Source organism: Lynx canadensis, chromosome B1, assembly GCF_007474595.2.
Source record: "Lynx canadensis isolate LIC74 chromosome B1, mLynCan4.pri.v2, whole genome shotgun sequence".
Lineage (NCBI taxonomy): Eukaryota > Metazoa > Chordata > Mammalia > Carnivora > Felidae > Lynx > Lynx canadensis.
The window spans coordinates 105658837-105685566 of record NC_044306.2 but is presented as its reverse complement, the minus strand read 5'-3'; the positions used below and the strand labels follow the sequence as shown (position 1 = coordinate 105685566).

General features: G+C 35.1%; 1 protein-coding gene across 2 annotated transcripts; it reads left to right on the top strand.

The window, feature by feature from the left end:
* Nucleotides 1-43: 43 nt before the first annotated feature.
* On the top strand, nt 44-25913 carry METTL14 (methyltransferase like 14). Of its 2 annotated transcripts, XM_030313171.1 has the most exons (11): nt 44-242; nt 4518-4606; nt 5529-5616; nt 8412-8492; nt 8845-8932; nt 13091-13181; nt 14381-14522; nt 19714-19806; nt 21854-21970; nt 23148-23358; nt 24722-25913. In XM_030313171.1, the coding sequence occupies exons 1-11, from the start codon at nt 177-179 to the stop codon at nt 25024-25026; spliced, it is 1371 nt and encodes a 456-aa protein (XP_030169031.1). In that variant the 5' UTR covers nt 44-176; the 3' UTR covers nt 25027-25913. The 2 variants fall into 2 exon arrangements, with proteins under 2 accessions (XP_030169031.1, XP_030169032.1); XM_030313172.1 differs by lacking the exon at nt 4518-4606 and having other exon boundaries at nt 164-242.
* The last annotated feature ends 817 nt before the right edge of the window (nt 25914-26730 follow it).

The following is a 26730-nucleotide window of genomic DNA, read 5'->3' as shown; positions in this document are numbered from 1 at the left end:
GCTAAGTCGAGCCAATCCTGGCCGCACCGGAAATACCTATTGAGAAAGGGCTAAGGGACATCCTGCTGCTTGAAGGTCCTGGCGAATCTTGTTCCACAGACTCCGGTGAAAAATTGGGAGGGTACTCATCTGCTAATTGTCAAGTTTTCGGGGCAGTGGGAAACAAGAGTTGAGATATGGACAGCCGCTTGCAGGAGATCCGGGAGCGGCAGAAGTTACGGCGGCAGCTCCTGGCGCAGCAGGTCCGCGGCCCAGGGAGGGATCGCGAATGCGCGTGCGCGGTTCCCGCTTCTCTCCCCTGCCCTCCGCCCCGCTGTCTTTCCCTATCTACTGCGGAACCTGCCTTTCTGGTCCCGCGACCATGATCCTAAGGCCTACCTACCCTTGTTCTCATCTAACGCAGTACCCCGAATATTCTCCATTTTGTGCAGCGATTGTGGTGTTGCTAAACCGAATGCCACTCTTGGTCTTCAGCAACATTATGGAATCGCCTAGTGTCTGGCGCAGGGCTCAATGATGGGGATACAAAGATTTGGTCTTTGTAAATAAATTACCGTAGTTCACGCAAGGAGTGACTTGTTATCCACTAAGTTTCTTTTCACTGTTTACATCGTATTCTGTGTTTTGCCTTTCTTCTTAGCACCTCATTGTTGAGATTGTGGCTTCCTTGTGAAATAGATTCATAGTATTTTCTTTGGGATCATGTCTAAAGACTGCATCGGAAGTAGCCTGAACGTAAATTTTAGATTGTGCATCTTTTGTGTTGCAGTCCACTGTGCTATGTGTATGGTGTCTTCGTCATCACCCACCGATCATGTATGAATTCGTAACTCCTATCAGTTGTAGCAAATCCTTGAAACAGGTAGCATTATCTTCACTTACCGAATAACGAAAGAGAGGCCAGAGAGGTTAAGTAATTTTTGCTTCATGTCACTCATCGCTAGGCCAGAAAATTGACCCCAGGTTTGTCTCTCCAAAGCTTGTTTCACCGCTTCTTGTGTATAAGCTAACACTTGATTAGGAGAGTACACATGCAGAAAATGCAGATGTACACTTCTACTCTAAGAGGCTGTGTTTCCCATTCTGTCATTCATATTAGTAAAAGTGATGGAGGAAATGCTAAGAGGCTGTAATGAGACATCTTAATGTTATTTTTTTTTTCAGTAATGAGACTTAGTTTTAGTAAATGGAAATCTGAAACCTATACTCTTATGATCCAATGAAAACGTTTATGGTATAGTGTTTAAAATGTGGGAATTTGGAATCAGATCTGTTCTGTCCCTCTGGCATGATCTAGGACAAATCCGGTATCTTTTCCAGGCCTTCTTTTTCCCAATTTGTTTTAGCATGTTGTCTTCAAAATGTTTAATAGCTTTGTTACCACGGAAAAAGGTTCTTATTCTTTAGTTTTCAATTCGAACTTCCATTTGAGTCAAAATGCATCCATAAACAATTATTTGAGTGTCTTACTATGTGCCAGGGGATCTAGTAGTCATTGGCAATTCAACTGTGAAAAAAAGTAGTCTCTACCCTAAAAGAGCTTACATAGTGCATAAAATTTAATAATGGGTGCTGTTTATTCTATGTATCCCTTCTATGTATCAAGACTCTGCTAAGCTTTTTATATACATTATCTTCATTCATACAAGTCAGATACTATTTGCATCTTATAGATGCAGAAAACAGAGGTCAAAGAATTTAAGTTGCATGACTAACGGTTTCCTGAATGACCCAGTCAGTAGAGCATGGGACTTTTGATTTTGGGGTTGTAACTTCGAGCCCCATATTGGGTGTGGAGATTACTTAAATATTAAAGAAAAATTAGGGGCGCCTGTGTGGCGCCGTCATTTAAGCGTCCGACTTCAGCCAGGTCACGATCTCGCGGTCCGTGAGTCCGAGCCCCGCGTCAGGCTCTGGGCTGATGGCTCAGAGCCTGGAGCCTGTTTCCGATTCTGTGTCTCCCTCTCTCTCCGCCCCTCCGCCGTTCATGCTCTGTCTCTCTCTGTCCCAAAAATAAGTAAACGTTGAAAAAAAAATTAAAAAAAAAAAAAAAAGAAAAATTAAGTTACATACTGAAGTCCACAAAACTGGTAAGTTTACAAGCTGCAGTTTTAGGCCTTTCTATGCTCTCTCTAGTACACTAGCTGCCTCCTACTCTTCTTGTTGGATAGGAACCATTTCACTTAAGTAAAAATGTCCAATATCATTGACAGACTTCCACTTTACCAGCTAATTTCAGCCTTTCTTTCAGTTGTCCTTCTCCATATGAACAATACAGAATGGTTTGTTACTCTCCAGAATGTGATTTGTGCAATAAATACTTTATGCTTTTTGTAAAAATTGTCCTCCTAACTTTCTGATTCTGTCCATCCAATATAGCACAGCTCAGGTCAGAACTTTGTAATGAAAGCTATTGTGATCTCTTTCTGGCTTATTAAGCTCTTCCATGGAGCTTATGTTTTCCTTACTGTTAAGTACGTTATTTATGTTACTTGTTACTTGTTAAACATCAGCCATTTATGCCTGCTTTTTACTTAGCTGTACCTTTATTTTAAAAAATCATACAAGGGTGCCTGGGTGGCTCAGTTGGTTGAGCATCAGACTCTTGATTTGGCTGAGGTCATGATCCCAGGGTCATAGGATTGAGGCCTGGGTCAGGCTCCATGCTGAGCGTGGAGCCTGCCTAAGATTCACCCTCTGTCTGTCTCTCTCCCTCTCTCTCTCCCTCTGCACCCTGAAATTTTTAAAAAAAAATTTTAAATTCTATATGCTTTTAAATGATACCAAATTTTCCTAATTATTCAAATAATATATTTAGTGCTTCCATAATGGAAAATCTATGATTTACCTATTCCAGTCATTCCATGATTTTGGAGGGGGGGCATGAGATAACAATTATATATGAACAGAATTTTGACTTAAGGCATTTCTATTGTAATACATTGTATTCTAATGTAGGCTCTAGTAGGAAATCTAGGTTCATTCAAATATTGAGCATCTACTATGAGTCAGGCATCATACAAGGTGCTAAACATACAAATACGAAGAAGACAGAGTTCATCCCTTTAGGGAGCTTACATGTCACTTGGGGAGAAGTAAACAAAAGTAAAGATAAAATAATTGAAGTATAAAAATACTTGGAAGTTGTGATAGACGATGAAACAATATAAATAGGGAATAAACAAAAGTAAAACGTAAAATCATTGAAAGCTGTATTAAGTGCTATGATCTGAATAGGAAATAAGATAAAAAGGAGAAAAGTGGAAGCAGGCTATTCTATGTACTCTTTAAGGAGCTAACTTGTACTCATCCAAACAGAGAGGAGTCAGTCATGGGAAAAAAGTTAACATTTAACTATGGGAAGTAGATGTGTCTTCTAACTAATGAGAATAGGGTTCAGGAAGATTTTATGGAAGAATTAAAATTTCAGCAACAGTTATAATTGGAAGAGATTTAATATTGGAGAAACCTTAGGGAGGTCATGAAGTGGGCAGACTAAAAAGGCAGTGACAATTATTTAAGATCAAGGCTGGGGACTAGAAGCTCAGATATTTTAGTGTGTCTTCTTCCCTTTCCTGAGCTAAAAGGCTATTTAGTGCAGATTTCCTCCTGTCCTTCTTGTACTTAAAAGTATTAAATGGTTCCTCATGGCCTGCAAATTGCATTCTGCACTTGTTGGTTTCGTATTTATTTATTTACTTATTTAAGGTTTATTTATGTATTTCGAGAGAGAGAGCACAAGTGGGAGAGGGGGAGAGAGAGGGAGAGACAGAATCCCCAAGCAGGCTCTGCACTTTCAGCACAAGCCCAAAGCAGGGCTTGAACCCATGAACTGTGAGATTATGACCTGAGCTCAAGTTGGACTCTTAATCAACTGAACCACTCAGGTGCCCCTGTTGGTTTGGCTTTTAAAGTTTTCCATGAACCGATCCTATGTAGCCAGCCTATCTCAACTAGTAATTTGTTCTATTTTGCAAAACTTCCCCAACTGTTAAACATAATTTTCATACCCATTTTTTAGGTATTAAAATTCAGTATTGTGTCTGTAAATCACTATATAAAGGCTTGGCTTGAATAAAACTGGATGGATATTTATTACAGCATGGGATAAATAAGGTATAATATGTGAGCTGATGGATGCAAAGTGTTTAACATAGTGCCTACCACCCTATGTATACTATATGTTAGTTGCTTTTTTGTTGTTATTGCTCCTACTACCAAATTATGTTTTATTATTTACTTAAAAAGTAGAGGATTGGCTAAAACTGTCTTAATTTCAAATATAATGAAAGTATAAAATGCTTGCCAACTCTCAGATTTGTTCTTAATTAACATAGTTTTGTTCCAAGGTATTTCCTGTTTTTCCTGCAAGGTAATTAAGACATTTGCTTGCTGAGGTAGTTAGGGTTTTTGGTTGTTTTTTTTTTTAAATACTTGATATATTAAATGTTGCTACAAATGTCTGGAAAGGCAATCCAATGCATTATGATCTAATTTTTCATTTTGCCTTTTCTCAGTTGGGAGCTGAAAGTGCTGACAGCATTGGTGCTGTGTTAAATAGCAAAGATGAGCAGAGAGAAATTGCTGAAACAAGAGAAACTTGCAGGTCAGTTGAATAGTTTTTGTTTGGGTTTTTTTAGTGATGTTACTGTTGTGAAAGGCTTATTGTTTTAATAAACAGATAATCCTAGGTATGAAGGTAAGTAAATCATAGATTTTCCATCATGGAAGCATTAATGCTTGTTGTGACAAGCATCAAAATAAAGATTTCAGGGGTGCCTGGGTGGCTCAGTCAGTTAAGCTGATTTCAGCTCAGGTCATGCTCTCACGGTTTGTGAGTTCGAGCCCCACATCAGGCTCTCTGCTGTCAGCACAGAGCCCACTTCAGATCCTCTGTCCCCCTCTCTTGCTCTGCCCCTCACCTGCATGCGTGTGTGCTCTCTCTCTCTCTCTCAAAAATAAATAAACATTTAAAAAAACAAAAAAATAAAGATTTCAGAAACATGGGTTTTTATTATTCATGAATTAAGAAATACTTATTTTTCTGAATATGTTAAGTTCCCATTCATAAAGTAGTTAGAAAATGGAATGTTAGACTAAGGGTTAGCTTAAAAACCATAAATAAATAATTATAAGTTTCTTATAAAAGAAAACACACTTTACCCTAAAAATGGTATTCATTTGGTAGTTCACAAAGCACTTCAGAGTTTTTCAGTATTCTAGTTCTTAATTTGAACATCAATTTTGCTTAGGACAAATTATATGATATGTAATATGGAAGTTTATTTTTGCCATACGTTCCTTATAAAGGCTTAGTTTCTGATTTGGTTGCTTTCTCATAAAAGTAAAATACAGAATTATCAATCAAAAGTTGTGTGACTTTTTAAATTTATAAACCAGATGGATAGATTCTATTTAATCAGGAAAAATGTACCTTACTCTGTTTTCATAAACTGTTATTTAATATTAATAGCTGCACTGGTACATCTTTCTATATCTGTGTATGATACTTCAGTTTTAATTTTCAGGGCTTCCTATGATACCTCTGCTCCAAATGCAAAACGGAAGTATCAGGATGAAGGGGAGACAGACGAAGACAAGATGGAAGAATACAAGGCAAGTAGAGAACAGGGAAGTTTTATAGTCAGGAAAAAATAATTCCTTACAATAATAGATTGTTATCCAGGAAAACAAATTTGATTAAAAACTTAATTTTAAACTTTCTAAAATAATCGTCAGTAGCATATGTATACAGGCATACCCCAGAGATATTGCAGATTTGGTTCCAGACCATCACAATGAAGTGAATATCACAATAAAGCAAGTTAAATGAAATTTTTGATCTCCCAGTGCATATAAAACTTAGGTGTATACTATCTTATAGCCTATTAAGTGTGCAATAGCATTATGTCTGATAAAACAAGGTATATACCTTAATTTAAAAATACTTTATTGCTAAAAAATGCTAGCCATCATTTCAGCTTTCAGCAAGTCATAATCTTTTTTTGTTGGTGAGGGTCTTGCCTCAATGTTGCTACAGCTTCTACATCAGCACCTGCTCCTTCACCTTACACTTTTATGTTACTGAGACGGCTTCTTTCCTTAAACTTCATGAACCAACCTCTGTTAGCTTCAGACTTTTCTTCTGTAGCTTCCTCACCTCTCAGCCTTCATAGAATTGATGGGAGTGAGGGCCTTGCTGTGGATTAGGCTTTGGTTTAAGGGAATGTTGTGGCTGATTTGATCTTCTGTCCATATTATTATAGCTTTTTCCATATCAGCAATACAACTGTTGCCCTTTCTTACCATTTGTATGTTCACTTTCTTATCATTTGGGTGTTCACTGGAGTAGCACTTTTTAATTTCCTTCAAAAACATTTCCTTTGCATTCACAACTTAGCTGTTTAGTGCAAGGGACATAGGTTTTGGTCTTTCTCAGATTCTGCATGCCTTTCCTCATTAAGGAAAATTAAGCTAGTAATTTCTAGCTTTTGACTTAAAATGAGAAATGTGCAATTCTTCCTTTTACTTGAATACTTAAAGGATGTTGGAGGGTTATTAATTGGCCTAGTTTCAGTATTGTGTCTCAGGAAATAGGGAAGCCCAAGGAGAGGGATAGAGGGGGACAGCCAGTTGGTGGAGCAATCAAAACACATTTATTAAGTTCACCATCTTGTATGGACTCGTTCATGGTGCCCCAAAACAATCACAATAGTAACATCAGAGATCACTGATCACAGATAACCATAACAGATATAGTAATGAAGAAGTTAGAAATATTGTCAGAATTACTAAAATAAGATACAGAGACATGAAATGAGCAGATACTGTCAGAAAAGTGGTGCCAATAGACTTGCTCAAGTCTATTGAGCACGGTTGCCACAAACCTTCAATTTGTAAAAATTGTAATGTCTGAAAAGTACAATAAATTGAAGCACGATAAAATGAGGTATGCCTGTAATCGATTAAATTAAGATCTTTATTTCAGTTTCCTCATTTTAATGTAAGAGGTGACATATAAAGCATAAGGCCTAGTAGCCACTGACAGTAATATTCTTTAGTAAGAGTAAGGAAGTGTGTGTATCAGAAACTGGATAATTGGATCAGGTTTCAAGTGGCTAGAATATGGTCTTTTTTGAGAGTTGTGTGATTCCATGTTTATTATATTGGGTAGTACAGTTAAAATATTTTGACATCTCATGCGCTAGACAGCAATGTAGAATTGTCTCTGAAAGAGGCTGAAGGAAAAAAACCCAACTTCTAAACCTATAATTGCAATATTTAGTTGAAAAGAAAGTATTATGGGGGCACCTGGGTGGCTCAGTCCGTTGGGGTTCCAGATCTTATTCTCACCTCAGGTTGTGAGTGCAAGTCCTGTGCTGGGCGTGAAGCCTACTTTAGAAAAAGAAAAGAAAAGGGGCCCCTGGTGGCTCAGTCGGTTAAAGCATCAACTTTGGCTCAGGTCATGATCTCATGGTTCTGTGAACTCGAGCCCTACATCAGACTCTGTGTTGGCAGTGTGGAGCCTGCTTGGGATTCTGTCTCTCCCTCTCTCTCTCTCTGCATCTCCTGTGCTAGTGCATGTTGCTCTCTTTTTCTGTCTCAAAATAAATAATGTTTTGAAGATATAAAGTATCTTGATATTTTGAAGATATAAAATATAGATATAAAGATATTTTGAAGATATATAAAATATTTTGAAGATATAAAATAATAATATTTTGAAGATTTTAAAGAAAAGTATTATGTTTAAAAAGCCTATCTCCATTTTTTAAAGTTGATTGTTGTACAACTATATTTAATAGAGAAGGGAATAAATAGTTTCAGTAAATCTCTAGGAATTTCAGTGATATAATGGGCCAATCTCATGAATACAGTTTTGTGCATTGCATTTTGGTATATGTTAATATGCAACTTAAAATTAGTGATTATTTTATTGTGATCACTTTATTTTATTTACTTACTAAATATTGTGATTGTATAAATATGTATATTTTACCATATACAGTTCCTTATATTTTAACATTTTTGATTTATAAAAAGAGTTTCATATGGTTTTTAATAGAAATAAAATTGCCCCATTGGTGGTCATATCTTTCATGATTTGAACTAAATTCTAATGTTAATAGTATGATATATGAGATAGTTCTAGACAATTCAGTCAACAAAATTAGTAGTTATATTGATTTATCAATTTATTGATAAGATGAAAATTTTTACTTATTATAAACAACTAATTAGATAATGATGAGAATGCAGTCTTCAGTGTTTGACTTTAATGATAATTTGAAAAACTTACTGTATCTCAGGAAAAGAAAATATTTATATTGAGTCTTAATACTCAAGATATCATAAATATATAAAATATTCCTCGTATACATAAAATGTCTACTTAATCTTCCTTTTCCAAGGATGAATTAGAAATGCAGCAGGAAGAAGAGAATTTGCCATATGAAGAAGAGATTTATAAAGATTCTAGTACTTTTCTGAAGGTAAATTTTCAAATCATAGCCCTTCACATTTCATCTCTGCATGAAAAGATTTTAAATGCTTGTTTTCAATATTTTTTCAGTTATTGAAGGATCATTATTATAAAATAAGAATCATTTAAAATTATTCTTGAAATAGTCTGATATTTGGCTATTTGGGATAAGATAATGCTGTGTTAATGTCTGTAGCTACTGAAGAGTAATGCTGTCAGTTATTGTGTTTTCACATATTACTAAATTTTTTTAATCTATCAATTTCGATTTTGTATGGTCTCATAATAAAAAATAAAGTACAGAGTTAGTGCATCTGCCATTAGAGTAAATGCTCTTAATTTAATTTTGACTTTTTCTTTAGGGAACGCAGAGTTTAAATCCCCATAATGATTACTGCCAACATTTTGTAGACACTGGACATAGACCTCAGAATTTCATCAGGGATGTAGGTATGTTAGATTTGTTGGGAATATGCTATTGCTAACCCTTGATTACATTCATGTGATTTATCCATTTTGTGGATTATTTCTAACAAAATTATTTTTCCTGGCTTGGCTTCCCATTTCCAATCTCAGTACTTCTAGTATCCCTCCTTTTCTATCTAGCAGTGTTTCTCTCTTCCCTTCCTTCCCTCCTTCCTCCTACCTTCTTTCCTTCTCCAGTTTGGTTCTGTGACTATACTTGCATTTTTATTTTATCTTCGTTTATTCCCTCTTCATTGCTTTTCCTTTCTTTCTGTAGATCTGATTTTCTCATCTATATTATTTTTTTTTCTTCTCCCTAAAGAATTTCTTTTAACACTTCTTGCAAGTCAGGTCTGTTGGCAACAAATTCCCTTAATTTTTGTTTTTCCAAGAAAGTCTATTTTTCTTTTGCTTTTGAAGAATAATTTCACAGAGTATAGAATTCTTGGTTGGTGTTTAATTTCTTTCAACACTTTAAATATTTTACTCCAATCTTTTCTTGCTTGCATGTTTCTGAGAAGTTGGATAATTGTTATCTTTGTTCCTCCATAGGTATGGTGTCTTTTTCCTCCGGTTTCTTTGGGATTTTTTCCTTTATATTTGATTTTCTGTAGTTTGAAAATGATATGCCTTAGGTTTAGGGTTTTTTTTTGGCATTATCCTGCTTGGTGTTCTCTAAGCTTCTTGAATCTGGTTTGATGACATTAATTTGGGAAAATACTATTATTTCAACTATTTCTTCTGTTCCTTTCTTTTTTCTGGTATTTCTGTCATACATCTTACATTTTTGTACTTGTCCCACAGTCCTTGGATAATCTATTTCGCTTTTTTTTTTTTTTTTTTTTTTAGGTTTTGTTCTCTTTGCTTTTCAGTTTTTGAGGTGGCTGTTAAGATATCCTCAAGCCCAGAGACTCTTCTTCCCTCAGCCCCTGGTCAGTCTACTAATAAGCCCGTCAAATGCATTATCCCTGCATTTACAAAAACAGCTTTATTGAGAGAATTCATAGAACTCACCCATTTAAAGGATATAATTCAATTTTTTTTTTTTTAGTAAATCGAGTTTGTGCAATCATTACCACAATCTAATTTTCATCTCTCCTAAAGAAATTCAGTACTCATTAGCAGTCGGTTCCCATTCCCTCCCCTACTACTCCCCCCAGCCTTAAGTAAGCATTAATTAACTTTCTGTCTCTATCAATTTGCCTATTGTAAACATTTCATATAAATGGAATTAGACAATATGTGGTATCTTGGGACTGGCTTCTTTCACTTGTCACCTTGTTTCTGGGATCACTGATGTTGTGGCATGTGTCCGTACTTCATTTATTTTTACTGCCAGATAATATTCCATTGTATGTATATACCACATTTTATTCATTAATTTGGATTGTTTGTACTTTTTGGCTGTTATAAACAGTACTGCATGAGTATTCATGTGAAGTTCTTGTGTGAACATACGCTTTCATTTCTCCTAGGTATATACCTAGGAGTGGAATTCTTGGGTCATGTGTTAATTCTGTGTTTAACTTTTGGAGAAACTACACAACTGTTTTTCAAAACAGTTTATATTCTTGCCAGTTTCTTCCTGTGCTTGACATTTATTATTATATATCTTTTTGATTATAGCCATCCTAGTGAGTATGAAATGATATTTCATTGTGATTTTGACTTGCATTTTCCTAGCGACTAATGATATTAGGCATCTTGTCACATGCTTGTTGGCTATTTAAATACCTACTTTGGAGAAATATCCAAACCCTTTGCTTATTTTTTTTTTTTAATGTTTATTATTTTTGAGAGAGAGAGACAGAGAGCAAGCAGGGAAGGGGCAGAGAGAGAGGGAGACACAGAATCGGAAGCAGGCTCCAGGCTCTGAGCTCTCAGCGCAGAGCTCGACGCGGGGCTCGAACTCACAGACCGCGAGATCATGACCTGAGCTGTAGTCGGCCGCCCAACCGACTGAGCACCCAGGTGCCCCCCTTTGCTTATTTTTTAATTGGTTATTTGTCTTTTTATTTATTACATTATAAGAGTTCCTCATATATTCTCAGTATAACTCTTTTCTCAGACCTATGGTTTGGAAATATTTTCTCCCATTCTGTGTAGTGTCTTTTCATTTACCTGATGGTATGATTTGCAGCACAAAAAAAATTTTAATTTTGATGTAATCTGATTTTTGTTGCTTATAGGCAGTGTTACTTTTGAAGTAGAAACTGATTTTAGTGTTTTCATGAGTAAAATTTAGATGCAGCATAAAAAGTCATGATAATGCTAAGTGAAATAAGCCAGTCACAGAACAAATATGCAAGTACTTACAGAGGTACCTAAAATAGTATATGTAATATGATAAATACCTACACTTTCATGAGATACCTACAGAGTCAGATTTCTAGAAGCAGAAAATAGAACAGTGGTTTTCAGAGACTGGAGGAAGGGGAAAATAGGGAGTTGTTAATTGGTGTAAAGTTTCGGTTATACAAGACGAATTAGTTCTAGAGACTTGCTGTATAGCATAGTGCTTATAGTCAACAATGTTATTGACTCTAGTCAATAAAATTTTTAAAATTTGTTAAGGGTAGGTCTCATCTTAAGTATTCTTACTACACGCGCATGCACACGCGCACCCTCACACACACACACACATACACACACCAAGAGGAATACAAGAAAACTTTTAGAGATGATGGATATGTCTGTTATACCTATGAACGTGGTAATTCATAGGTGAATGCATATATCTAAATTCATCACATTGTGTACATTAAATATCTTTGGTTTTTATATATCAATTATACTTTAGGAAAGCTGTTTTTTAAAGACACCTGACTCTACTGTGATTAAAACCTGACTATAATAACATCTTCAAACTTGCTTTATTTGAAATTTGTTTTATAACCACTGATTGAGGAGGCTTTACAAAATCTTTCATTTTTACTCTTTGATGTTAAAGTTATTAATATCTGTACTTTTGGTTTTTAAATTAAGTTGCTTATATGATTTATCCTGTTAGGAATATGTTTCATGTGGGGGGGAAAAGAAAACCAAATAAGAGCTTTTAGGAATCCTTGATATTCGAGTGCACTTATCCCTACAGTTTTTTAAACAGGCAATATGCTGTTTTACCTAAAATCTTTTCTGAGCTCAAAGATCTAAAATATTTTTGAGGACATGGGAACAGAGACTCTCCTGTTTTTAAGTACTCTTTGCAGTACTTATACATGTTTTTTTTAAGATCTTAAGCCTGAAAATACATGTGAAGATTTGGTTTATAATATGGAGATGTGAAATCTTTACAGTTATAAATAGTCATAGAGAAAACAATTTGTCTTGGAGGTGAGAGCTGATCGACTACTAGGGACTCATTGTCTTCTTTACTAGATTTGTTCCAGGATTGTGTCCATGAGCCATAGCCAACTAATTTAAGATCATCAGCAGGGTTTCTCTTACCTGTAACTATTCTTTGTTTCTCCTTGTATGTAATCACAAAAAAGAAAAGAAATATTGTCTATACTTGTAATAACTATTTAAGAAGCTAACTACCAACCTCAATAATCACTAGATTTTTAAGGGAAAAGAATTCTTCTAGCTAAAAAAAGGGGGGAAAAACTTGATAGAAGGCAGTGTTTTTTCTTTTCCTTAGAACAGAATGGTGAAACTTAGTGCTATGTATGAGCAGATTTAACTTAAATATGAGAAATTAAATGGTGTATTGATTTGAACTGGGCTTTAGAACATCTGGACCTTTGCCTGCATATGGGATTAGGGTCATTAGATACGAACTGTTTTAAAAATACTCAAAATAGGGGTGCCTAGTTGGCTCAGATCATGATCTCACTGTTCATGAGTTTGAGCCCACATCAATTAGCTGCTGTCAGCGCAGGATCTGCTTCGGATCCTCTGACCCCCTCTGTCTTTCTGCCCCTTCCCCTCCCCCACTTGTGCTCCCCCTCTCAAAAAATCAACAAACATTTTTAAAAAATCAGTGCAAAAAAATACTTAAAATTAATTTTTTTTAAAAGGACAGGAGACTAAAGTGGTCGTTGTCTATTGTTTTGTTTCTTGAGAGGGCCCGTAACCCTTTGAATTCACTGATATTAACTTAAAGAGTATTAAAATTTAGAATTTACTACTTTTTCTCCTCAGGTTTGGCTGACAGATTTGAAGAATACCCTAAACTGAGGGAGCTCATCAGGCTCAAGGATGAGTTAATAGCTAAATCTAACACTCCTCCTATGTAAGTGTGTTTTCTCAATTGTTTTTTATTCCCAACTCAGCCTTAAAATAGCAGTCTTTTTATCCTGTAACCTTTCTATTTGAAAAAAGTTCAGCACCTATATGGGGTTAACACACTGTGGTTTTCAGTTTGGTAAAATAGATGTGTTTGAAACTCCAGTGCTGAGTACACCAGTAGGTTCTCATTTCTTTTTTTTTTTTTTTTTTTTTTCAGTTAATTTCCTGAAAATGTCTTTAAATGTTTTCTTCTTAGAAAAATCATTCGTGTTTGTTGTATTCTTGAGTTTCCTAAAATGTTTTCAAGTGATTTTTTCTCTCAAAAAGTAATTTATTTATTGAAGGAAGTTTAGAAAACTTAGATGAAGGAAAAGAACAAAAATTAATTATAACTCAGCATTCAGGGATACTATTCATAGCATTTTGGAATATAAAAATTCATGTTAACCTTTGCTAACCAGAACGTTTTTCTCAGAAATGTATAAAAAGTCTTTGAAATTGGAGAATCTGCCTATTTCACATTTAGCTTACTTCGAACAGTTTGCTAAAATGTGTACTGTTAGTGATGAAGAGCCGCAAAGAAGTCTGTGTGTGAAGAAAAATATTAGCAGACTCTAATATTCATCTAATTTAAAAATAGTCTTACATTTAAAGTAGTTTATATTTAAATTACTTTCATACTATGTGGAAATAACTTTTCAGTAATGACTAGTTGTAACATACTAGTTAGCCATAAAAGACCATTAATAGAGAAATAATTTTACTAATAAACAATAAAAGAAAATTACATCCATCTTTAGAAACAGTGTTTCTAAATTTTAAAGCTTACAAATAGTTTTTCTTACTTAAGAAAGAAATAATGTGATATTCCTTAGAGAATTCAGATGATGATGGAATGGGGCTCAGAGACTTACATAGTAGTATGAGTTTTCACTGTAAAAATGAGAGAAGTACATTCTGGATATGCATGGGGGAATATGCTATTGGCTTGTAGTGTGATTATATCCATCTTCTAGGGAAGAGTGTTGGTAGATGGTTTACTATCTATACTGAAGAAAGATAGTCCTGCATAAAAAGGTATTCAGTAACTAGTTTATGATTACTTTGTAAATAGTGTTTAGTAATATTTACGAAATTCCTTTCTTTATTATCTGTAAGGTATTTGAAAAACTCTTAGTCACTTTTTATGCCTTAATCAAATAGGTACTTACAAGCAGATATAGAAGCCTTTGACATCAGAGAACTGACACCTAAATTTGATGTGATTCTTCTGGAACCCCCTTTAGAAGAATATTACAGAGAAACTGGCATCACTGCTAATGAAAAATGCTGGACTTGGGATGATGTATGATGAAACTTTCTACATTGTAATTATTTATTTTTCAAATGAATATATATTATTTGGTGAGAAGATTATAAATATTCTTACATTTTTAGGAATCATAATTGCAGATTTATAGCGTATAATGTGACAGAAGATCCAGGGTACATTAACAAATACTATAATATCTTTGGGGGTCTGATTCTTCTTTTTGGGGCTGAAGTTGAGCAGGCAGTGAGTTAGTAGTCTGTAGAAGACTCACAATTCCAGTCTTAGAGTCCTAGCTAGAAAAGTCTAAAACTAAATGATTGATAACTCTTTCTGCATTTGCCTAGTTTTAGTAAACATTAGAGTATAATACAGAGATAGATAGATATAAAACGATTTCTACTTTTCAAGCAACTTATAATGGATAAAAAAGATACGTAATTTCAGTATAATTGTGATAAAGCTACATTTTCCTAAATAAAATTAAGCAAGCTGGTAACTACAGTTAGTTACGTAAAGTCATCTGTTTTTACTGATCAGTAACAAAAATAACAAATATTTGTTGAGTACCACTCTGTACTAGGCAATGTGGTAGGTATTGGAGATTCGAAGATGAATAAGACTTGGTACTTGGACTAAAGGAGCACATAGTTAAATGGGATAAATATTGATCTAAACAGATAATTGCATTATTATTTTGTTCGATAACAGAGGATTACATAAGATGATCTGAGACAAACTGACCAAGCCTTGGAGGATGGGTCACATGAACAAAGAGGAAGTGACATGTTAACAATATAAATAGACTAGTTGGAATTGGCCAGATGAAGAAAGGGATGGGTTAGTGATTCCAAGTGAAAGGAACAACAAGAGCAGAAGGGATGGTGGGAAAGAATATCTGGTTTGTAGGTTGATGTTGTTAGAACACAAGTTGGAACTCTTCTTGAGATGATGTCTTCTTAGAAGCTTAGACTTTTTTCCTGAAGACATTAAGTTGTCTTTGAAGGGCTTTAAACAGCTTAAAGTGTCATATTAGTGTATGGAGAATGGACTAGAGGAAAAGTCTGGAAAAGAGAGAGCAGTTAAAAGACTGTTGCAGTAGCCCAGTTAGGAGATGAAGGGACCTTGAATTAGAGTGATGGTAGTAAGAACAGAAAGGTGATAAATTTAGTAATGTTTTGTAGATACTTGGGTGAGATCTAGTGATTGGACTGAGGGGGAGAGTTAAGGATGATGCAGAGGTTTGAGTCTTGGGATAAGTGAGTTGAGTTTTCACCAGCTGAGAAAGAGTGGATTTAAGAGTTGGATTACAGGGGCACCTTGTGGCTCAGTCTGTTAAGCGTCCGACTCTGGACTTGAGCTCAGGTCACAGTTTGTGAGTTCAAGTCCCGCATGGGGCTCTGTGCTGACATTGTGGAGCCTGCTTGGGATTCTCTCTCTCTGCCCCTCCCTGCTTATGTTCTCTCTCTCTCTCTCAAAATAAATAACACTTAAAAAAGCTGGATTAAAGGGATTAGATCATATTGAATATGTTGATTTTGACGTGTATATGAGACATCCGTGTGGAGTCATGATAGGAATATGTAATTCAAAGGACAGACAGATCTGGTCTCAAAATACAGATTTAGAAGATTAGCACATAAAACCCATGAGAATGGATGAATTTGTTCAGAGATAGTGTCTCAATTAAGATAAAATGTGGATTAACAGTAAAGCCTCAGGAAACTTTTACATTTAAGAGGCACATGTAAAAGAAGATCAAAAGAATGGGTCAGAAATGAATAAGGAGAACCAAGAATATGAATGTCCTAGGGGCCAAGGGAATAGGGAATTTCAAGGAGAGAGTAGGCAAGAGTGTTAAGCACAGAAGGGAAGTAGGGAAAGGAAAGGACTGACACTGTAAAGCTGCTGTTTCATAGGAAACCATGCTGAATCCTTGCATGTCCTCTTCTGAGTTAATGATAGTTACTATTATTAATATTATTTAATCTTCAAGATACACCTCCAGTTTTTCCTCCTGGAAGCTTTTCCTTTTATCTTTCTTTGATCCCACTGACATTTTTATTTGTATTTTTATGGCTCTTACCACTTTGAAAAAATCTCATCCTCTGATGATGAATGTAATTTGTGCTTATTGTTGAAATTCAGAAAGTTATACAGTATATTATATTCCCAAGACTTAAGGTAAAAGACATACTGCTCTTGATGCTTATTGCTGAGAAGTTTTCCAGATAGGTTGCACAAATTTACATTCCTTCCGGCAGTGTTTAAGAAATACCTATTTAACCATTTCCTCATCAAAATTGATTAATACATAAAAACAATCTTTGTGAGTTTAGTCAGAAAAAAAATTGAAAAAAATAAATCTTTATGTCTTTGATTAGTATAGTTGATCCTTGAACAAAGTGGGTTTGAACTGCATGATTCCATTTTTGTGTGGATTATTTACAGTGGTGTAAATGTATTTTCCTTATGATTTTCTAAGTTACATTTTATTTTTTCTAGCTTACTTTAAGTATAGAGTATACAATACATATAACATACAAAATATGTGTTAATTGTCTCTTTATGTCATCAGTAAGGCTTCCAGTCAACAGTAGATTATTAGTCGTTAAGTTTTGGGGAGTCAGAAGTTACCCTTGCATTTTCTATAGGTGGTAGGGGTTGGTGCAACCAGCCCTTATGTTATTCAGGGGTCAGCTGTAATTAGGTTGAACTTTTTTCTCTGGCCAGTCTCTGAGGTTTGGTCACTGAAGGCACAGGAGCTTCACTTATATGTGACAGAACAGACCAATAGGATTTCTGAAATAAAGGAATTCCATTTTATATGCATATTCTTGATTTCAGTCTAATTTCACTGAACAACTCAGGCTAGCATATTGAAAAGTATTGTCTGGCCCTAGGCCCTAAGTTCTTAACTTTTATATGATAATATCCTAAAGAAAGTACCAATAGTTAAAATAATAAATAGAATATAAATAAAGAGTATGAATAAGAAAAGTGTTTGGATTTCACAAGGTATTCTCTTTCACATTAGAGAGTCAGTAGTGATCAATGGATTTTGGTAAAGGATATTAAAATACCAGCTTTTTAAAATGCCAGCACTTAGCATTTAGAACTGCAGTGTTGAGAGAGTAATTTGCTTGATGCTCTTCACTGTTGTGTGTCATCTCTTATTTTAGCTCTTTCATGTATAAATATGTAGGAATATGTGTATGTATGTATTACATATTTACTTATTCATATTCCTATGAGAATATTAGATGAGAGATTTCAAGATTTTAAAAGAAGTATAAAACTCAGTAGGTTAATACATATTGTAACTTATTTACATAATTATTGCCAAATAATGTTTTTCTATTTAGATTAAGTTAGAGATGATATGGTTATAACTCAAATGGATGTTACTAAAGTTAAAATTTTTTAAATAAATGAAATATAAATATCTGCTTGAACCATGGTCTATCTCTGAAATGTGGCAGAAAGCTAGAAGAAAAAGAATGTCATAAAATGATTGGTTTTATAGTCTTTTATATGAGTATGTATTATCCCAAAATTTACAGAATTATTGAGGAACTTTTTTTTATTTATTTTTTATTTTTTTTTTTCAACGTTTATTTATTTTTGGGACAGAGAGAGACAGAGCATGAACGGGGGAGGGGCAGAGAGAGAGGGAGACACAGAATTGGAAACAGGCTCCAGGCTCTGAGCCATCAGCCCAGAGCCCGACACGGGGCTCGAACTCATGGACCGCGAGATCGTGACCTGGCTGAAGTCGGACGCTTAACTGACTGCGCCACCCAGGCGCCTCGCGGAACTTTTTTTTTTAATGTGAATACTCAGCACATACAAGGCAAATAAAATTATAGACTGTAATTTTTTTCTTAGTTTTTTATTTAAATTCCCGTTAGTTAACATACAGTGTAATATTAGTTTCAGGAGTAGAATTTAGTGATTTATCACTCATACACAACACCCAGTGTCACTAGTGCCCTCCTTACTGCCCATTTCCCATTTAGCCCATCCCACCACCCACCCCTCCTCCAGCCACCCTCAGTTTGTTCTCTGTAGTTGAGTCTGTTTTATGGTTTGCTTCTCTCCTTTTTCCCCCTATGTTCATCTGTTTTGCTTCTTAAATTCCACATGAGTGAAATCATATGGTATTTGTCTTTCACTATTTCACTTACAGCTTAATACACTCTAGCTCCATCCACATCGTTGCAAATGGCAAAATTTCATTCTTTTTGATTGCTGGGTAATATTCCATTCTGAATATATATCCCATCTTCTTTATCCATTCATCAGTTTATGGACATTCGGGCTCTTTTCATAGTTTGGTTGTTGTCAATAATGCTGCTATAAACATTGGGGTGCATGTATCCCTTTAAATCAGTATTTTTGTATCTTTTAGGTAAATACATAGTAGTGTAATTGCTGGATCCTAGGGTAGTTCTATTTTTAACATTTTGAGGAACCTCCATACTGTTTTCCAGAGTGGGTGCACCAATTTACATTCCCACCAACAGTGTAGGAGGGTTCCCCTTTCTCTGCCTTCTCGCCAACACCTGTTGTTTCCTGTGTTGTTAATTTTAGCCATTCTGACACATGTGATGTGATATCTCATTGTAGTTTTGATTTGTATTTCCCTGATGATGAGTGATGTTGAGCATCTTTTCATGTGTCTGTTAGTGATCTGTAGATCTTCTTTGGAAAAATTGGGATATTTTTTTTTTTTTGGCATTTTAGAACTAAAATGGTCATTATAATAAAATGTGCATATTGATTTATTTTTATCTAGAATTCTGTAGATGCTGGAAACTAAATATTCCCCAAACATTTACTATATTTCATTTTAATTTTGCCCCTAACTTTGGGATAATTTAAACTAACCTCTTTTTTTCAGTTTATTTTTCTGTAAATCATAAAGTATTGCACTCAAATTACATCTTACAAAAGTCCATAATTCTATGAATATGGTTCCCTGTAACCTCTTTCTGTATAAAGTCAAGTGTATGTATATGTGTGTGTATGTGTGTGTGTCTTCTTAATATAGAATAAGAAAACAGTAGAATAAGTTCTAAGGATAAAATTTATTTTCTAATGAAAATTAGTACATCTAAAAATAGATCTACTGAAAGTCTTGATAAATCTCAGGGGTTATTCTTTTGGATTTAGAATGACTGGGAAACAAAATACTTTTATGCAATATTGTTTTGGTTTCCTACAGATTATGAAGTTAGAAATTGATGAGATTGCAGCTCCACGATCATTTATTTTTCTCTGGTGTGGTTCTGGGGAGGGATTGGACCTTGGAAGAGTGGTAAGATCATTTTTTTAAAGTGGATTTTTAGTCATAAGAAAAAATATAAAAAGTTGGAAGATAGATGTTATTTTGTCCTTTGTTTCTTGAATAGTTGCTAAAATACTCAGAAGGAAAAAAATGTGATTAGAAAAGAATGTACAAAAGGCAGTAGTACCCTTTGGTTAGCTAGCATTAGGGTTCAAGAAGTCAAAATATGATTTATTACAACTTCAGGAGAACAGTTTAGGCATTTGATACTGCAACTCAAAAACAAGCTGCTTAGTGTCATTTACTGCTCATTATGAATAGCTAAAAAGTATTCTGAATAACATTAACTCCTGAATTCCAAATAGAAGCCAAATCAAATTGGAAAAATAACAGAGCATCCGGAACACATAGTTTGAATAATTGAGTAAGAGTGACAAGGAAGTTACATAACACCTCTTTTTTAAGCGCCTTATGTTTACTTTATTTCAGAACTCTTTTTTTTATTGCAATATTTTGAATTTCTAAATGGAAACAAAATAGCGTATGCTTTTTTACCTAAGAATAATGGGAGCATTGTGGCTAAGTATTAGAAGGCTTCATTCAGTTTTGGTCTCAGTTCTGCTGTCCAGCAGTAAAACTTTGGATAAAGAGATATTTACACTTGTGGGTTTCAGTTTCCTCACTTGTTAATAGATGATACCTTCCATTTTTAAGACATATTACTTGTTATACAGCAGACGATCTCATTTAATCTTGGCAGTTTTAGGAAGTGTCCATTTGACAGGTGAAGAATTTAAGTAGGATTATATTGAGATAAATTTGTTCTAAAATCCTGAAATTTTACAGTTACTTTGTATTTATAAAATAGCAAGTTTGAGACTATTGAAAAATATTATTGCTTGTGTCGTTTATTAACTCCCAAGGTAAGACTATAACTATTCTCATTGGGAATAGTTACTTTTTGCTGATGCCTTTCCAAGATGTTCTGGAAAAGCTAAGAAAATAGAAACATACTATATGTTTTTACAGATATGTTGGTATTTACCCTTTGTAGCTCTAATGCCTGGCTTGGGGCTTGCCTTCTGCCTCCCAAATTAGTTTGAAAATGATTAGGAGGTTTTATCGTTTTATTTATGCAGCAGTCTGTCATATTGGTAAAAGCAGATTTGGGCCAAAAACGATTACAAAAATAATTCAGCATAAGAAATCGTGATGAGCTTTTGTTAATTGATCAGGGCATGAAGATATAGACCCTTGTGATGTATAAGGAATTTCCAGTGCTAAACAGATAAATGTCAACAGGAACAGATACTGATCTTGATTTTTAGATTTTAAAATAAAAATCCAGGTTTTCATTTTGAGGTGTTTCTCATGATAAGAGTTTACACAATAAGAGCATTCCTGACGTGAACAATACCAACATTATCGTCCTGCACTATTTGCTTATTTCCCCCTACTTTACTCTTAAATCAGTGAGGGGGTAAGGACATATCTTGTTTTTATTCCCACCAGCTAGTCAGCACCTATATATTGTAGTAGCCCTCAGTATTAGCAAGTAATGAGGTACGTAATTTTAAGTATTTGAGTTTTTTGAAGTTGTATTAAGTATATAAAAATAACATAAGACTCATTTGAAAACAAGCTATCAATTAGAATATGTTCAATAGTTTTTAGCTTTGTCAGGATAGGAAATTGAGGTGCTAGGAATCAAATCATATTGAATTATTTTATGATTAAAGAGGGACTGAGTGTTTTATGATTTAAAACCCACTTTCTGTTGATGACAATGGAAGGTAGTATTAAAGGATTGGAGTACTATGTAATCCTTTCTATGTTTTGATACTTAACTATATAGATTATATTAATATCTGAAAGGTATTTATGCTTTCTATATAATGGCCATATATTTAAAGACTTTAGTATTTCCTTTTTTCTGTTTCTGCACTAAAAATTACTGTAACATCTTGGATTTAGTGTCTCAAACCTCTAGGAAGTTTTTTTAATACTGGTTGGTTATTTTAAGTACTGTTTATTTCTTTTAGTTAAGGATTTCTTTTTTTAATTCTTTCATTTCTAGTGTTTACGCAAATGGGGTTACAGAAGATGTGAAGATATTTGTTGGATTAAAACCAATAAAAACAATCCTGGAAAGACTAAGACTTTAGATCCAAAGGCTGTCTTCCAGAGAACAAAGGTATTGCCTTTACTGTTTTGTTTTCTTTATTTTCATTATTTTTCCTCAAGCTTTTCCAAATGACTGTATACTGTTTAATTTTGGTAGAAAGATTATTTTCTTAGATTTGCACAAATGGCATTGAACAGTATAGAATTACATCAAGTTTAATTTTTAAATTCACTATGTTTTGTTTACTGTGTTTTATTCACTATGTTAAATTCAACCTTCACTGTGCGGGAGAGGGTAGTATATATTTTTGTATGTCCTAAACTGCTGTTAATTCTAAATCACTTTATGTATGGGCTTTTGGTACCTCTGAGCCCCACCAGACTTTTTCCCTTTCCCTGAGCCCACAAAAAAGAGGCAGTAGCAAGACTTATAGCTGGCTGCCTTGGAAGCATATTTTTCTCCTTCCCTTTTTCCTATATAAGAACCCTGAGAACCTACACAAGAACCCTTGAGAACCTCTGCTCTATACAACTTCCCTGTTACTATCAGGCTTTAAAAGTTTGTCCCCCAGTCTTTCACTCTTTAGGGAGCCATTTGTGGGAGTCTTTCATATTAAGTCTTTCTTAAACTGGAAAATTCCAAATTCTTTTGAAAATTCTATGAAGGGAGCCTAAGCTACTCTTGCCATGGTTCATGGAGTCAAGTGAGAGATTAATTTAACCCATACTCCTGCCAGTCAGATTAAATAGAGAAGGTCAAAAAACAAATGAAAAAAAAAAAAAAACTGTTTAATTACTCAACATAAGAAAATGTGAAAATCAGAAGTCTGTATCCATGTTAAAAGGCTCTTCTCCATATAAAAAGGCATCTTGTATATAGTTTTGATCTTGGATTATTTGAGGCCCAGTATAACATCCTTTTAAGATTCCAAGGTCAAGTGCCATGTTTCCATAACTGGTAGAAACAAGTTATTATCTAGTATTGCAGAAAGAAAGACTCCATGGTCATTGATGCAATTCTAAAATGTGATGGCCCCAAGTTTAACACTGTTGTCTCTAGCTTCCCTGGCAATCTTCCCACATCCAGAGATCCAGGCTTTCCTATAGTGTTTTTGCCCATAGAACTATATCCCAAAGATTTGAAGAAATGAAGTCTGTTTTAGAATTGGGGACATCAGAAATGTAAAATGTTATGAAATATGACTGTTGATGAAGAGATTAATTGGCCTGCTCTTATTGTTTTTTAGGAACACTGCCTTATGGGGATCAAAGGAACTGTTAAGCGTAGCACAGATGGGGACTTCATCCATGCTAATGTTGACATTGACTTGATTATCACAGAAGAACCTGAAATTGGCAATATAGAAAAGCCTGTAGAAATTTTTCATATTATTGAACACTTTTGTCTTGGTAGAAGACGCCTTCATCTATTTGGAAGAGATAGTACAATTCGACCAGGTAGGACCTCAGAAAAACTCAAAAAAATCTTTTTGGTCCCTTGGGATATAGGTGTCAAGAAATGGTACAGAGTGCTCTGTAATATAAAATTCTTACGATGTATTTGATTCCTCTTGCTGTACTTCACATATGCCGAGTTCGTCCTTGTCTCTTCATGGTCCTCTCCTTTCAAATACCTGACAGACCTTTTCTCACACCTCTGTCTAAACTGGCCACCATCCTGCTCCATTCCCCTCCTTCCACTCCTGTCTTTCCCCTTACTCTGTTTTCTTTTTCTTCATAGCACTTACCATTAGATGAATTACACATTCATTTGGGCTTATGTTTATAATCAGTTTCTCCAACATGCAATCTCATAGAAGGCAAAGATTGTCTTCCTCACTTCTTTATACCCAACATTCAGATTATTCAGTAAATAATATAATGAAGAAATGTATAAATGAATGAATCATCCTGAAGAAAATAACCATATATTTAATAACCATATATTTAAAGGTCTGTGAAATACAGACCTTTGTTTTATTAGTAACTAAAATACCTGGCTTGTTTGTATAGTGGTGGTGTCTTTTCAAAATTTTAACTTTTAATAGTGTTTTTTTAATATTTATTTATTATTGAGAGACAGAGAAACACAGAGCATGAGCAGGGGAGGGGTAGAGAGAGGGGGAGACATAGAATCCGAAGCAGGCTCCAGGCTCTGAGCTGTCAGCACAGAGCCCGACGCGGGGCTCGAACTCACAGACTGCGAGATCATGACCTGAGCCGAAGTTGGTCACCTAGCCAACTGAGCCACCCAGGCGCCCCCAAAATTTTAACTTTTTGTGAAATCAGTGTAATGTGAATTTACTATTTTGAAAAAAAGAAAAAGACTTATGTTTGAGGGTGGAGGTAGAGATGGAAAAATGGGAATGAATAGGAGCAACATGGAGGTTAGTGGTTGAATTTCTAGCACCTATCATCTGGGGTAATATTGTTGAGAGTAGAGGCAAAAGTTGGCTCCAGGATTTTAACCAGAAAACAATGGTATCATTTCCCCAATTAGGAAGGTGAATAAAGTTTATTACATTTTCACTGAGCCCAAACTCAGTGTAGTGTGTATTTTTTTTCTAAGTGCTACTCTCACAGAATGTGAAACAAGGATGGAGATGAGGAAGATAAGTTATAGTCATGCAGGTGAAATAAAAGATATATACCTATGAAGTCTGTATGACCATTATTAAATACCATGTTTTCTATAAAAAAGATGAATATGAGGTGATAGGGGCATCTTTAAAAATGCATTAGAGATTTGAAATAGCTCCTAAGGGACCAGTAAGAAAGAACTGGAAACAAAAAAGATAATCTTTCTTTCCCCCTATTTCAGGCTGGCTTACAGTTGGACCGACTCTTACAAATAGCAACTATAATGCAGAAACATATGCATCCTACTTTAGTGCTCCTAATTCCTACTTGACTGGATGTACAGAAGAAATTGAGAGACTTCGACCAAAATCACCTCCTCCCAAGTCTAAATCTGATCGGGGAGGTGGAGCTCCCAGGGGTGGAGGAAGGGGTGGAACTTCTGCTGGCCGTGGTCGAGAAAGAAACCGATCTAACTTCCGAGGAGAAAGAGGTGGCTTTCGCGGGGGCCGCGGAGGAGCACACAGAGGTGGCTTTCCACCTCGGTAACTTTGTTAAGACACTGGTCTATTAATACCCCTCCACCTTCTTTACTGTAGTTTGAGTTCTCATTGGGAGACTTAGTGTAGTACTCACTTCCACCTGGCACTCTGCTATAGTTTCTCTAAGCTGCAGGAACACCTTAGCCAATCTCCCGTGCAGTTGTCACACACACTGTTGTGTGTCACACACACTGTTGTCCAGGATCATCATCATCCTGCCTTTGGTCGTGTGCATGTAACTGAACAATGCAACAAATACCTTCCTTTCAGAGACCAGTTTATTCTGATAGATTCCAAGTAATTACAAAAGCTTTTGCTTTTTAGAAGTAGTTTAAGTGAACAGTGAAAAAGAGCCATCTGTAGTATCACACCAGTGCCAAGACAGATGATAGTAGCCATCCTGCCACTGCTGTCACAGCAAATGGAAAGCTCTTTGGGAGCTTTGATGGAATGGATTTGGGACAGATGGTTAACTTCTGTCAGGGTTTTAACATTTTCTTGATGAAACAATAAAAAACTTTTTTTTTCTTTTTTAAGAATCTTGAACTCATACGATTTGACTGCTACTCAGACATTGAGAGACTCTGAACAAAATCACCTCCTCCCAAATCTAAATCTGCTGGGGGAGGTTGGTGCGCCCAGCGGTGGGCAGAGGGAAAGGTAGAATTGAGTAGGCAGACAAAAAAAAGAGAAAAAGCTCATTATAATTTCAGTTGCATTGCTACAGATGGCTGTTAATCACACTTCTTAAGGTGATTAACAAATCACCAGGTGTTAGAACTTTGGTGTAGACTTGAACTTGGATTGACCTTGAAAGCAGCTTCATATCCCTTAGCAGAATAAAGAAAATGGAGGCAACAACAGAGAGACCTGGTTATCAGGTGTTTTGGGGAATAAAGTAATTGGTGATGAGGAAATAACATCTTTAAAATTGTTATGGAGAAAACTTAATATAAAAACTAATTACAGAAAACCCTTAAGACACCTTAGAAAATGGAACTGTAGTTGCCTTTTATTAAAACCATATGGTGTGTTGTTTTTAAGAGACTGGTTTTGCAGATCAGTTGGTTGTATACAACTATGCTGTCATTTCTCTTTCTGTACTGTAACTCATGTTTTAAATGAATTTGATGAATGAAATAATACCATTATTCTTGAAAAATATATTTTTTATTCTGTGTATAATTTTTCTAATGAAACTTTAAACCTTTGAAATGTGGTAGTATGTTTTCTGTAAGTGCAATTGCGTTTGTTACCAAATGAATAAGGACTGACCTAAGATCAGACTCTTGTTTTGGTCTGTGATGCATTTTAGTAGCCATTCTGAGCTTTTCATTGGCTCGGATTATATGTAAAATAAGGTTATATTACACACACTAAAGACTCAGTTTGAAGATAAGGACTGAAAATAGATACAGGGTTGAGATCCTAAAAAGCCTGCTGAATTTAACTTGTTCAACCTGTTAGTAGTTTCTAGTACAACTATTGCATTTGAGTAATGCCTTTCTTGATGTAGGTATGATGATATGAATCACAGTTGGTTAGGCTTTTTACTGAAATGATAGTTAATTTTCAACTTATAAAGTATCTGTAGAGAACTGTATTTGTCAAAGTTGATGTGAGAATAAAGAAGATGTTCTAATTGCCCAGTTTGGGTCTTTAGAAATACTAGTTAGGAGGTGACCCTGTCCTGTAAATGAGACTCCCTAGT

Coding starts and splice junctions, on each gene's coding strand:
- METTL14 (XM_030313171.1), top strand. CDS start 177: ATGGACAGCCGCTTGCAGGAGATCCGGGAGCGGCAGAAGTTACGGCGG. Junction 5,617..8,411: donor ACAAGATGGAAGAATACAAG/GCAAGTAGAGAA, acceptor TCCTTTTCCAAG/GATGAATTAGAAATGCAGCA. Junction 8,493..8,844: donor ATTCTAGTACTTTTCTGAAG/GTAAATTTTCAA, acceptor CTTTTTCTTTAG/GGAACGCAGAGTTTAAATCC.